General features: G+C 40.7%; 1 protein-coding gene across 2 annotated transcripts in view; it reads left to right on the top strand.

The window, feature by feature from the left end:
• Positions 1 to 14,583, top strand: part of DGKB (diacylglycerol kinase beta) — a 474,599-nt gene that overhangs the window by 180,471 nt on the left and 279,545 nt on the right. For both annotated transcript variants that reach the window (XM_039523585.1, XM_039523584.1), the window contains one exon: positions 7,042 to 7,116. In XM_039523585.1, coding sequence (XP_039379519.1) covers positions 7,042 to 7,116 — 75 coding nt within the window. The remainder of the gene's footprint in view (positions 1 to 7,041; positions 7,117 to 14,583) is intronic.

Below are 14,583 nucleotides of genomic sequence, written 5' to 3'. Positions count from 1 at the left end.
TTCTCTTTATAATTCCCATAACAGTTAGCCATTTAGGCTTATGTTCTATCAAGAGCAATAAACATACTTTTTGTTCTGATGTAAATCTACCCTTAATATGAACAATAAAAAAAAGTTTTTTACCCTCATTATAATACTGGCCACAATGGCCAAATATTATGAGGACTACAAAAGGGAAGCATTAAAATAATGGGTTTAAAGTATTAAGTCCTGATCCTGCAAACACTTACATATGTGTTTAACTTTATGTATGTCAATAGTCACATTGACTTTAATGTGTGTAAGTGTAGCTTAGCAGAGACACTACCCCAGCACAGCCATGACGAAGTACTGGCAGAGAGCCCCTTCCCACCCCCAACTCATTTGCCGAGGTTGTGTCTGCTGGGCCCCCCAAAGCAGCAAATTTGAGAGCTAATACCCACTATGATGCTTGGGGCAGCTTAGACTTCTTAAAACTATTTTGTCAGGCTGTCTGCCACTCATGCAGAAATCACTGTATCAGTTACTCTCAAATCATATTTTCAAGATTTACTTCAAAAGCCACGAGTGCTAGAAATATAATTTTATTTTCAACTAAAGCTGAAATTCTAGTGTCATCATGCAACTTCAGGAGCCAGGGTAGTGCTTGTAGTGCCAATGTCTTAATCTCGCCTTGACACTCCCAGAAGGCTAGGTTGCAGTCTTCTAGCCAAATGCTAAATAAAGCATTCTTGGGCATTGCAGCTATTTGGATATCCAGAAGCAGCAAAGGTTCCAGCAGGACTTCCAAATTGTTAGTCAAGGGAAGGAGTAAATATAACCTCTGCCATTTTTCTCCAGTACTCACGCCCACCCCCTGAACACCAACCTTAATTTTGTCTGTCTTGGCCACTCCCCAGTTTTGGCTAGATACTGAGAAAGCTGATCAGCTGTTCTTTCTGTGTCTAATGAAATGGTGATGCAGATTGTTGTCTGCATTCTAAGGCACCACAGCCCAGTTAATTCACCGTGTCCCCTAATGGTCTCTCGTAATTTGTATTGGTAAAGGTGACAGAATAGAACCCTGTGGCATCCACTGGAGAGATTCTCAGACCAAAAAAGTAATTGACTAAAACTACCATCTGAATACTCAATGGAAAAGAAAAACGGGGCAACTCAAGCGAATTAGCTAATCCCTGGCATAACCCATACAGATGTTAACAATAATTTATGGTTAATTGTGTCAAAGGCAGGTAATTGATCTAAAATAGCCCTCATGGAGACTTCCCAATCAATCACCACAAGGAGGCTGTCTATAAATGAATCTGGAACTATCTTTGCACCATAGGCAGACCTAATCTGGCTAGAAATTGTGCTCTTGGCCCATATGCAGGATATCCTCTGAAGAGGATTTTGCTCTATATCTTTAAGGTGTACTGCTGTGGTCACTTCATCTCAGTGCAAGTAACATTTCAGAAAAATAACAAGAATGTAATTAAGGGCACATATTGTGCTGACAGATTAAATCTTAAGTGTGAATGAGTCTTCAGTACCTGGTCATATTAGTAGTATTTTATTTTTTAAATTTTCTTGGAATGTCTTTTTTGAATTGCTATCTGGACAGCAACCAAGGACAGGTAACAGATAATTATAGACTGTAGCATCAGCACAGGGGCTGCACAGGGCAAAATAGGGCATTTTTCTCTACTGTTTAGTACCTTGTATACTCATTTACACCTGTGCAAAGTGAAGTCATAGCACTTTACTACACCCACTTTGCACTCATGTTATACAGGTGTAAATGTGACTACTCAAAGCATGAGGCAGTATAGAATCATGTGCATGGTTTCTGCCCCAGACATTATATAGCTAAAGGGTAGAGGATAGGATGCAACAAAACCACAATGATTAGCCGTCCGTGTTTGTTATTGTCCCTTGTTAGTCCCAGGATTTTTGAGGCTGGATTTCTTTGTTATTTAGTAAAATAGTATTTGAAAGGAGAACTAGTGATTTTAGGTCTCTTGGAAGAAATGTGCTTTTGGTGTGTTTTTGTAGTTAGGGTTTTTTGGTTTTGTTTTTTAGTTGTTGTGGAGTTTTTTTAAGGAACTTGAAGGAGGTAAGGGGAAATACTGTGTCAGTTTAACATCTCATCTGAAGAGTGGAATCTTTTATAGAAGAACTCTTTCCTTTAGTACTTCATTGCAATGTCAGATTTGGGAATTAGGTTAGGTCTTGCATGAGACTTGTACCCTTAAACTTCCGGTCCAGAGGGAAGAACATTTTCTACTGAGTTGTACTGACTCCATATTAGTGTGTGCACTTATTTCAGCAATAGCAGCGTACTATCAAGTGGCTGAAATATAAGGTTTATGAGCTATGGCACATTCCCCAAATAGAAGTTACAGTAGTGTAAAAACACCTAATTTTTATAGACTAGAATTTCATTATCTTGGCTCACTCAGATTAAGGTGATGTTTTACTGAAAGCTGTTCTACAGTCTTTATTTAGGATTTTCTTTATTTGATGGATCATGATGAGCTGATATATTTATGTAATAAAGGATACTATGAAACTTACTCCAATTATACTTTCTTTTTAAGTGGTGGGCTAGATAGTGACTCTCTGTTTACAACATTTTAACATTGGCTTGGAGCAAGGATACACTACAGCTGTATAGAAAGTGTGTTTATAAAGGATTAGAAAAAAATACAATTAAATAAATAATAATAGGAAAATAACATTAAGATTAAACTGACAATTTCAAGCTTTTCATATACCAAACATATATTCCCATTATAAATGAGGTTATATAGAAGTGCAGCAAATTTCATACTGATATTAAGATAGCCTTCACATACTAAACCAAATCATAACATATGATTTAAAAAAATACTGTGTGCGTAAAATGGAAATTAAGTGGTTGAGAACACACACAGTCTGAAAGATGTTCTAGAATCCAGTCTAGAGCTGACAACACTTCTATATGCGTATCCTTAAAATCTAACTAATCAAAGCAACTTTCTGTTTTCTGTAAATAAAATACATAGATTTACTGCCTCACTGACAGAATAGTTTAATCAACAGAAAGTGATTTTTGACAAATGGCTACACATGTGGTACCCATTATTTCCCAAGAATCTTTATTGTTAGAGGTTACATTTCTCATGTAACATCATTACTAAATCATACAGATGTTATACGATAACCAACGCTAGTGTTTTCCCCTCCTCATTTCCCATTTTGTTTGTCTGACCAGCAAGTGATTTTGGACAATTATTTCCTTGGCAAGTGCACAGAGGGACGCACTGGAGATCAGCTTTCATACACTCACATTTCCTGCTGACTCCACGTTCAGTGTCTGTGCTGTACAGGCTGATGTTTGACCTTGGCTGTTTCAGATAACTTTGGTTCAAAGTGGCTACCCAACCAAGGTCCCAGCTATGACTACTATGGATTCATAAACTCTCATTTGGCATTGCAACTGTTTCTGCACCATCTATCAAAAATATGCTTTTTGAATTCAGACTGTCGTAGCAGGAAACGTTGCTACTTTTTACAGTTTTTAATGAAAGGTACATCTCACTATGCCTTATGCTCTACTCCTTTCTCCATGTCAGTATGGATGTTTTAAAGCTAAATTCACTTAAATATGACTAAGCATCACTCTTATGACCGATTTCTCCTCCCAGTCTAGCCACCTTTCCTTTACAGAGATGATTTTTAGCTCTCAGTAGATTATTGTCTGTCTTGTTCTTTTAAAGGCTTGATTTTAGTCCCAAGAAAGTCAGCCCAACCCAACGTAGCAGTCCGCCCAATGAGCTATGTGCAGTGGCGTTACCCACCACTCTGCCACGTGATTCCATTCCATTCCTCCATTCCCCAGAGCCAGTCACAAGGCAGGGTGTCTTAATTCTCCTCCTCTTCATGTAAAAGCAACTTATTTGATCAGAACATGTCAGAATAATTATGTTGTTTGCTACTCTACATATCAAACTGGGGCAGAGAAATTATTTAACTGTCCATTTCCTAATCTTGAGCATATCACTCATGTTGTTTCAGCCAGTTACAGTTTAACATGAAGGGAAACATTTACAGGCAATTTCTTCCTCCTTCTTGGTAAACATATGAACTGAAATGAATCATTCCCGAGTTCTGGCTTTTGCACAAAGAGTAATGTACATAAAGGTGTAAGTTATTAAAATCTTAGGGTTACACTAGTAGAAAGCAAGATGTGTGGGTTCACCATGACTCATCACTGAATGATTCTGATAGTGGTGACTTGAACATATGTACTGGCTGGAATAGGATATGTTCAAGTAAGAGGGCAGTGATAAGACTATTCACTAGTCTCTACATTACAGTGTGATTGGGTGAAGATTATTAGTGTGGTGAAAATATTGAGTAAGAATGTCACTTGACTGCACTGTAAACTGTGCACAGGTAGTAATTAAAATCAGCACTATCGGTGATGAGTCATGACCCACCCCAAGTAGCTAATAAATGAACATTTAAGGCACTCACCTGTGATGTGCCCTGACCACCAGGCTAAAGAGTCAGAGTTTCCTAGTCTGTGGCCCAATGAATATTTAATTATTTACACAAAGTAGAGCAGGTCTAACAGCAGACATTGAAAGAGAGATTCTGTTGTGTCCTAACAGGATTACTGGCGATTCTGGGTTGGTGCTCTCTTAGGTGAGATTCTGCCCATCAAAGAGCAGTGGTACACATGTACGCCAGCCAGCAAATTAAAAGTGCAATCATTTGCCCTCTCATGAATAAGGGCTAGTCTACACTTACCAGCCGGGTCGACGCGGTGAGTTCGACTTCTCGGAGTTCGAACTATCGCGTCTAATCTGGACGCGATAGTTCGAACTCCGGAAGCGCCACGGTCGACTCCGGTACTCCACCACTGCAAATGGCGGTGGCGGAGTCGACCTTGGAGCCGCGGACTTCGATTCTGCGGCGTCTGGATGGGTGAGTAGTTCGAACTAGGGTACTTCGAACTCAGCTACGCTATTCACGTAGCTGAATTTGCGTACCCTAGTTCGACCCCGCTTCTTAGTGTGGACCAGCCCTTAGATACTGCAGACAGACAGCATTTTAAAAATCCACCTGTCACATGTCTGGTTTAGTAATCATCATGATAATTCAGAGTAGTCTGCCCATCTTCAGGATGAAGCCAGTCACACACATTGACTTTCTCTCATGACTGGTACCAGAGCTGTAGTAATATGAGTGAGTGAGAGTGGGTGAGGTGATTTATCAAGGGACTGACAAGCATTGATAAATTATCGCACTTTAAAGAAAATCTTCAATATGGTCATTTACAGATGACCATATTTTAAGAGGTTTGTTTATATAAAGCCTTTCCCTCTCCTACCCTAGTAAATTACACATCTATTACAAAAAAGTACATAGAGATTATGTACAGGCAACTTTGTTTTTTTTTCTCATTTGAAACCATTCAAACATTGTAAGTTCAAAAGTTCAGTTCAGATGTTATTAGATTCCCATTTGGCTTAGGGGAACATCTGTGGACAAAGGAGCAGAGAGGAAAAATCTAATGGAAAAATAGAGTGAAAATGGAGCAGAGTAGGGGAAAAAAACAACTAAACAGAGACTTTTAAAAAGGAGCAGATAAGGAAGAGAGAGATATTACAGTGAAAAAACTAATACAGTATTAAAATGTGTGATTCCCAAATGTCAATTATTCTGAGGAAATATACATTTAAATTACAAGAAGGAGGAAAGGCTTTATGAACTCAAATTAGTATGACAGATCCCAGTCATCATGTCAGAGGGCCACTCCATGAGGAATTTTCTCATCCATGAGTGAGAAGTGGAAAAGAATATTTATGACAAGGAAACAATTCTAGTTGTAGCCATTACTAGGAATTATTTAAACAATTCCATACTGTGAAAGGAAACATGTATCCTGGTTTTAGGAGACATAGCTTAATTTTTAACAGAAAATTACTAATGTTATTATTTGTTTTTTGTTTGTTTATCATAGTGCCTAAAACCCCTAATCTTGAACATAGACCCCATTGTGCTAGTCCCAAAAAGTTTACAATAAAAAAAAATGTGTTGCCCACCTTTTTGAAAATTGTTTTCTTTATCCTGATAAATATTTGATGGCTATCTTTGGTTATGGGATACGACAAATCTTTATATAACTATATCAATAAGTCCCATTGTGACATTGATATTCGTGGAAAACACTTAATTTTAACTAAGGCTTTTTAAGCCTCTTCATGACTGCCTCATACATCTCTGCTCCGCTCTTCTACTATACTTGTACTCTCCCCGTACACCCTCTGCTCAGCACTTTCACACTAATTTTGTCTCCCAGTGATGACTCCACAGCTTTTTTCATGATGATTCCTGTTTCTGGATCAGCCTGCTCTATCAGGTGCTCCCCATTTGCATTCCTACGTATTTTCAATAAATGGTCAGAACATGACAACTCCAATTATTACAATGCAAAATTTCCATATATAAAACATTGGGAAAAATAAAAGTGAAATAAAAATGATTTTGTAATTTTTTGTGGTTAAAAACACTACTATTTTGCCATCTGATTGCACCCTCAAATCAAGTAGATGTCTAAATGCTAGCATTTGCATCCACAATTAATTATGCCTGTAATTTTATGCGAATAATTAATTGCAGGTATAAAATTGTGCTTCTAAAATTTTGTACCCAAATGCTTTCCCAAGTGCTTTTTTGCCTCATCTCATGCTTTGTCACCATACCTATCCCACCCACGAGCTGATAATGTCTACTCACCTGTTATTTATATACTCTGTATTTGAACCTTGTCTCAATGCTATATCTGCAAAGCTGTATGCACGTCTACAAGGCTATATAAATTGTAATAGAAACAATCACATATTTGATTTGCTTTATTGTAATAATGTGAGATTTTATCTTAAATTATTAAATTTATTAAGGTACAATTTATGTTACTGCTTAAGTTCTTTTATCCAAATTTCTTTCTTTTGTTTTTTTTTAATCCAAAAGCATAACTTATTCATTAAAAAAATTATTAAGCACTTTTTCCTAACTTTTTCACCTCTGCAGAATTTACAGAAAATTTCAGTACCTTTTAAATCCTCGTCAAGTTTACAGTCTTGCTGGAAATGGACCAATGCCAGGGTAAGTCAAAGGCTAATAGCATTACCAGGAACTCATTTAATAAAATACTGCATAATTAAATAAACAGCCTGATACACATAGATATGGTATGTTTTGAATGTGTCAGCAGCGCATATTTATGTATTAACTGCAGAAATGACAAAAATAATATGTGAATGTACATATATAAAACTACACAGCATATATGTGGTATTGATAGCCCAGAATGCAGTGTCAAATCTGTACTCTGATTCCCCCATCACCTCATGACTGCCTCTAATGTTCCATATATCTCATCAGCCTCAAAAAGCTGTGGTAGAAATATTTCCTTCTGTCTCCTAACTATGGAATATTTTTCCCAAAAAAATGACACTGGCCCTAAGGCATCTTCTCACTCCATAGATCCTGGAGCCACCGGGAACAAAAATGGCAGTTGACATAATTTAGAAGAGCCTAAGGGCTTAACTAGGTTATGCTGGCTGCAGCAGTCCCTCTGGTTCTCCAATCTACCCCTGACATGCCCCTTCCCTGCTTCTCCCACTCCCAGTGGAAGAAGCAGAATGGGTAGCATATAACCAACTAGAGTGACTTTAAGTCACTAAGAATGGTATGGTAAAGAGTTTCTGCCATTGCTGCTTACATTATGAAGGCTGGAGACTCAGGGCCTAAATCTCCTTTTATACCAGTGTAAATCAAGTGTAAATCCATTAATATCATTGCAGTTTTATATTGATGTAAAATTGGTGCAAGTGAGGGAAAATCAGGCTCAGGCTTTTTTATGAGTTGCATTTTCAAGATGTGTTGCATTGTGTTGGCTGTTTCTTCTGAAGGAAAATAGAAACTTAGAATCTGTGGAATGGAGAAAAAGTATGTTGGAAAAAGCTTGAAACTTTGGGATCCATTATATATTTTTTCCTGCCTATGATATTCTCCTGCATCTGATGCAAAGGCAGGTGTTTGGTTTTTGCTTTTATTGTTTTGAGGAGTTTGGCGATTTTTTTGTTTTTCATTAAACTCACCTTGGGGCATAGACCAAACATGAATGGATTGGGAAATTTATAGCATGCTATATCGGGAGTTATTGCTAAATCTTACAAGAGCATGACGAGCACCTCACCATTTTATGAACTGTATACTCCTTCAGACCCCAAACTTCAGATTGAGTACCAACTTGACAATTTTTAAAGCTACTGAAATAGCTTGCTTTGTAATTTTCATTGAGACTTAAAAATCAAACCAAGTCTGGAGCCTCTGTGTACTGTACATGGATTCCTCCTGAGGGTCGAAATGACAGTCTGGACCTATACATAGAATGCTTCCGCTGACGTGCACAGGCAGAAATTGTGGAAAAACAACATTGCTTGCCTCATAACCTAAGTCGTGCAGAAATGCAATGCCATCCACAGCCTCAGAAACCACCCTGACATTATAATCAAAGAGGCTGATAAAGGAGGTGCTGTCATCATCATGAACAGGTCTGACTACCAAAAGGAGGCCGCCAGACAACTCTCCAATACCAAATTCTACAGGCCACTTCCCTCAGATCCCACTGAGGAATACACTAAGAAACTGCACCATCTACTCAGGCTCTCCTTACACTAACACCAGAACAAATCAACATACTCTTAGAGCCCCGACCAGGGTTATTCTATCTACTACCCAAGATCCACAAACCCGGAAATCCTGGACGCCCCATCATCTCAGGCATTGGCACTCTCACTGAAGGACTGTCTGGATATGTGGACTCTCTACTCAGACCCTATGCCACCAGCACTCCCAGCTATCTCCGTGACACCACTGGTTTCCTGAGGAAACTACAATGCATTGGTGACCTTCCAGAAAACACCATCCTAGCCACCATGGATGTAGAGGCTCTCTACACAAACATCCCACACACAGATGGAATACAAGCTGTCAGGAACAGTATCCCTGATGATGCCACAGCACAACTGGTTGCTGAGCTCTGTGCCTTTATCCTCACACACAACTATTTCAAATTTGATGACAATATATATCTCCACCGCTGTGGCACCGCTGTGGGCACCTGCATGGCCCCACAATATGCCAACATTTTTATGGCTGACCTGGAACAACTCTTCCTCAGCTCTCGTCCACTCATGCCCCTTCTCTACCTTCGCTACATTGATGACATCTTCATCATCTGGACCCATGGGAAGGAGACTCTGGAAAAATTCCACCACGATTTCAACAGCTTCCACCCCACCATCAACCTCAGCCTGGACCAATCTACACGGGAGGTCCACTTCCTAGACACCACGGTGCAAATAAGTGATGGTCACGTTAACACCACCCTATACCGAAAACCTACCAACCGCTATGCCTACCTTCATGCCTCCAGCTTCCATCCCAGGCACACCACACGATCCATTGTCTACAGCCAAGCACTGAGGTACAACCGCATCTGCTCTAACCCTTCAGACAGAGACCAACACCTACAAAATCTCCACCAAGCATTCTCAAAACTACAATACCCGCATGAGGAAATAAGGAAACAGATCAACAGAGCCAGATGTGTACCCAGAAGCCTCCTACTGCAAGACAAACCCAAGAAAGAAACCAACAGGACTCCACTGGCCATCACCTACAGTCCCCAGCTAAAACCCCTCCAATGCATCATCAGGGATCTACAACCCATCCTGGACAATGATCCCACACTTTCACAGGCCTTGGGTGGCAGGCCAGTGCTCGCCCACAGACAACCTGCCAACCTGAAGCATATTCTCACCAGTAACTGCACACTTTACCATAGTAACTCTAACTCAGGAACCAATCCATGCAACAAACCTCGATGCCAACTCTGCCCACATATCTACACCAGCGACGCCATCACAGGACCTAACCAGATCAGCCACATCATCACCGGTTCATTCACCTGCACGTCCACCAATGTAATATACGCCATCATATGCCAGCAATGCCCCTCTGCTATGTACATCGGCCAAACTGGACAGTCTCTACGGAAAAGGATAAATGGACACAAATCAGATATTAGGAATGGCAATATACAAAAACCTGTAGGAGAACATTTCAACCTCCCTGGCCACACAATAGCAGATCTTAAGGTGGCCATCCTGCAGCAAAAAAACTTCAGGACCAGACTTCAAAGAGAAACTGCTGAGCTTCAGTTCATCTGAAAATTTGACACCATCAGCTCAGGATTAAACAAAGACTGTGAATGGCTTGCCAACTACAAAACCAGTTACTCCTCCCTTGGTTTTCACACCTCAGCTGCTAGAAGAGGACCTCATCCTCCCTGATTTGAGCTAACCTCATTATCTCTAGCCTGCTTCTTGCTTGCATATATATATACCTGCCCCTGGAAATTTCCACTACATGCATCAGACAAAGTGGGTATTCACCCATGAAAGCTCATGCTCCAAAACGTCTGTTAGTCCATAAGGTGCCACAGGACACTCTGCTGCTTTTACAGATCCAGACTAACACGGCTACCCCTCAGATACTTGTGTACTGTACAGTAATTGTAGTTTATATTTTACTTCATAACATTTTGTCAGATAACTTGTGATGATATAAAGAGAGAATGTGTTTTAAGGCACAAGCACAAGAGGGCAATATTAAGTGCAGACTCAAAGCCCTAAACTGGGAGTCTCAACTTTCAAACGCCGTCTCTCCTTGAACCATAACGGTGTTTTTTTGAATTTCTCTTCTATTTAGGAAACTAGCTGTTTTACTTAGTGTTTCTTTGAAGAAATTTCTAATCAATTTTCAAGCAGGTATTGCATTTAATTAAGTTTTTTTTATTCACTCCATAGAAATGAATAATCATATGTTTCCAGGTATCTCTTACCAGCCCTTCTTCATTCAGGCACTAGAGTGTGGACTGTATATAATTTGTCCCTTTTACAGGAAGTTGGTTCTGTGAAACTCCAGACAGTTGAATAAACCCATTATCTAATTCATTTACCCATTTTTGTTTGCTTTTTTTGTAGGCATTTTATCAAACACAAGCCAATTATTTTAGATTGTCAGTCAAAACTTTATATTTATTAAATTTCACCACATATTGCATTTCAAGAAAAGGGAAATTATGGAGGGGAGTTGAATACCACGAGAAATAATCAAGACCTATACACTTCCCACCACTATTACTAAATCGAAAAGGGCTATATAAATGCAACATAAATATTTATTTTATTCACATTTTTCATGATCACCATAATCCATTTAAATTTTCTCTCTTGGGACTATTTTATTGAGCATTTCATTTCACTTCAGATATGTTTACCGGACTTACGTAATGTTTATATTACTACCGTGCACTTTTGTTGTTTTCTGTTCAGTTATTATTAATTGAAAGTTTTCAGTTTATTTTCACTGGAGATCTTTGTGCTGTTAAGAACACTGAACAAATATGCAAGGGAACCAGGAGAGTAGGAAAACCCCAGATTGCAGAACGGGTCTGAAGCTGTAGCACTTTGTGGAAGTAATTAGAACCCACTGGCTGGATCCTTCAGCCTTGTCTCTATGATGGAATGCCCATAGCCTTTTCCCAGTGCATATTGTCTCAGAGGGCCCATCCACATAATTGAACTGCTGCTGCTGCAGTACCAATTGAACCTCAGCCCAGACGGAGACAGGGGCAAAGTTGGCCCATTAATGGAATCTTATATCTGTAATTTTTTGAAGAGTTTAAATAAATTCTGGAAACAGTGGATTCAACTTTCCCCACTAATTCTCTCTTATTCAACAAAGCATTTCAGAAGGAGATTGTACCTTTTAGAACAATAGTTACTGTGCATATGATAATGAATCTGCTGAAGAGTTACAGGTTAGGAGAGGTCAATGTGTTGAATCTGCTGCTGCTCTCTGTATCCTGACTGGGAAATGCTCAGGTCATCTCGGAGGGAGATATTCTATAGCAGTTCAGAGGATGGATGGAGATCTCCTGTGTAAGTGATCAGGGGTCTCAAACACTGGTCCCCAGGCAGTCTTCAGCCACCACTCAGCCACTTGCTTGTACCAGCAGAGAGTGTGGGCTAGTGGAGCATAGCTCACCATAGGCACCATCCACCAAGCTCCCCACTGGAGGAGATTTATGGCCTCTTCAGTTGCCTCAAATTCACTGTTTAAGCCAGAAAGAGGCAAAGAAAGTTGTCTTAGCAGCTAGATGAATCTCTGGGTGGCTGTTACATTGAATGATGCCTTCTCACCTGACTCTTGAGCCCTGCCTTGTTTCTGATTCCTGCCTTCCTGTCCTGTTCCTGGTCCCTCCCCTCCAGCCTTGTTTCAAATCCCTGCTTCTACACCCCACCGCCATTTACTCCATCTCTGACACTTGGCTTGACTCTGTCTCCTCTCTGACCTCTGGTTCACTGATCTGAGCATTAGGCATGATCACCACTGCTCTGACTACTGGGTCTAACTGCCTACGTCCCAGTCTACAACATCCTGGCGGCGTCTCAGACTGGCTAAGCTATTGTTTTCAGAGCTGTGTGTGGTTGGGTCTATCTCAGTTTAAGATTGAGAGCACTCATGTACATAGTGTAGATAAAAACATGTACATGATGTCAATAAACAAATCACACCACATCTGACTCAGGGACATTAGTTTCTCACCAAAGACCAGCTGCAGGCTCCCAAAATCAACTGCTGCTCAGCCTAGGAGCAGCAGTTCTCTAAGCATTGGCACATTAATTAATGGTTTAGACATTCTTTATTAGGGAGAAGAAAGATAAGGGTGCAAAACCCTGCAAATGCAGCGGCTGACAAGTATAAAAGGTGTACTGCACAGTTATAAACTGCCACAGTTAACAAAGTGACATGAAAATTGCCAGGCTGATACATTGTGTAATTTGTGACTAGCACCTGTGTTTTTAGCCTTGAAAAGAGTTTCCGTGTTTGGTTGTTATATCTCTATAGGAGCCTTCTACTTCTGTCAACAACTGTTATTGTGGATTTAATGATCTTGAAGAATCTGAAATTCAGTCATCATTCACCTTACAGAGAGGTAAATACTAGTTGGATGAATAGGAGTTGGACTGTAGACCACATGACACTGTAGAGAGGTCACCATTTATCAAAGGCTTTGTCCATCTGAAAAGACTCCATATTACATTAAGTGCTTTATTTGAAATGTCTAATTTATATTATTTTATACCTGATAATGGGAATTATGTCCACAAAAACTGTACTTGTGTTAACTGTCTTAAGCACTTAATTTGGTAAAATGTCATTTTTAGGAATTCATATGGAAGTTTGTACCACAAAAACTTTCCCTACCATCCACTTAAAAGACATCATAAGTCTGCAGCATGAATCCTCACAACTTTCTTTGTAGTACAGTGGGAAATCTATAGCAACTTGACCATTGTGACTTCACAAATGACAGAGCTATTTTGAGAATGAGAGTTTTTCCTTGATTATTGAAATCCATTATCGCAGTGTGTTCATGCTCATTTTGTTGTTACACATCCAGGGATCTATGGGGCCTTTCAGAGAAGTAGATATACACTCCAGAACTGTTTCTTAGAAGGCAAACGTTGCCAAGTAAACAGGGGCGGCTCTAGGCACCAGCAAAACAAGCTGGTGCCTAGGGCGGCGAAATCTAGGGGGCGGCAAAAGGCTGGGGTCCCAGCTCATCCTGCCGCTGCGAGCCGAGGAGCGGCCCGTCCCCTGCTGCCGGGGGGGGGCGGCAGGCTGGGCCGGCGGACCTGCCGCAGTCATGCCTGCGGGAGGTCCACTGGAGCCCTGGGATGACTGGACCTGCCGCAGGCATGACTGCGGAAGGGGCGCTCGTCCTGCGGCTCGGCTGGACCTCCCGCAGGCATGACTGCGGCAGCTCAAGTGGAGCCGCCAGACCCGCGAACCGTCCGCAGCTGCGGGAGGTCCAGCCGAGCCACGCGGGACCAGTGGTCCCTCTGCAGTCATGCCCGCGGGAGGTCCGCTGCTCCCGCAGCTCCGGGGCACCTCCCGCGCATGACTGCTTGGGGCGGCCAAAAAGGTAGAGCCGCCCCTGCAAGTAAAGGTGGTGGTGCACAGCCTTCCAAACAAAATTGTGAGTCCATGATTTTTCTTAAGGACTGCTCCCTTTAAAAGCAGCAAAGAGTCCTGTGGCACCTTATAGACTAACCGACGTATTGGAGCATGAGCTTTCGTGGGTGAATACCCACTTTTACAGCTCCAAACTGACACAGCTACCCCTCTGATACTTGCTCCCTTTAAAGAGTTATGTTTTACCCAAAGAAAATCTGTAGCCTGTCATGGCCCCCTGCTGCTGTCATAACTAAAACCCTAAGAATATAATACAAGTGGATAAAGACTCAGAATAAATGGTAGCAGGTGTAACTTAAGCCTCGTCCATACGTGTATATTTTCAACAACTTGTTTTCCCTGTTGGTCAATAAAGGAAGGGAGTATATAAAGTATTAAATACACAGATATGCAGTACATACCCTGTGTTACCTGACAACTGAATTGTTTATATTAAAGTATTTTTCACAGAATCAT

The sequence above is a fragment of the Mauremys reevesii genome, linkage group 2, assembly GCF_016161935.1.
Source record: "Mauremys reevesii isolate NIE-2019 linkage group 2, ASM1616193v1, whole genome shotgun sequence".
Classification (NCBI taxonomy): Eukaryota; Metazoa; Chordata; order Testudines; family Geoemydidae; genus Mauremys; species Mauremys reevesii.
The sequence above is the reverse complement of the archived record's forward strand: the minus strand, read 5'-3'. Positions and strand labels throughout refer to the sequence as shown.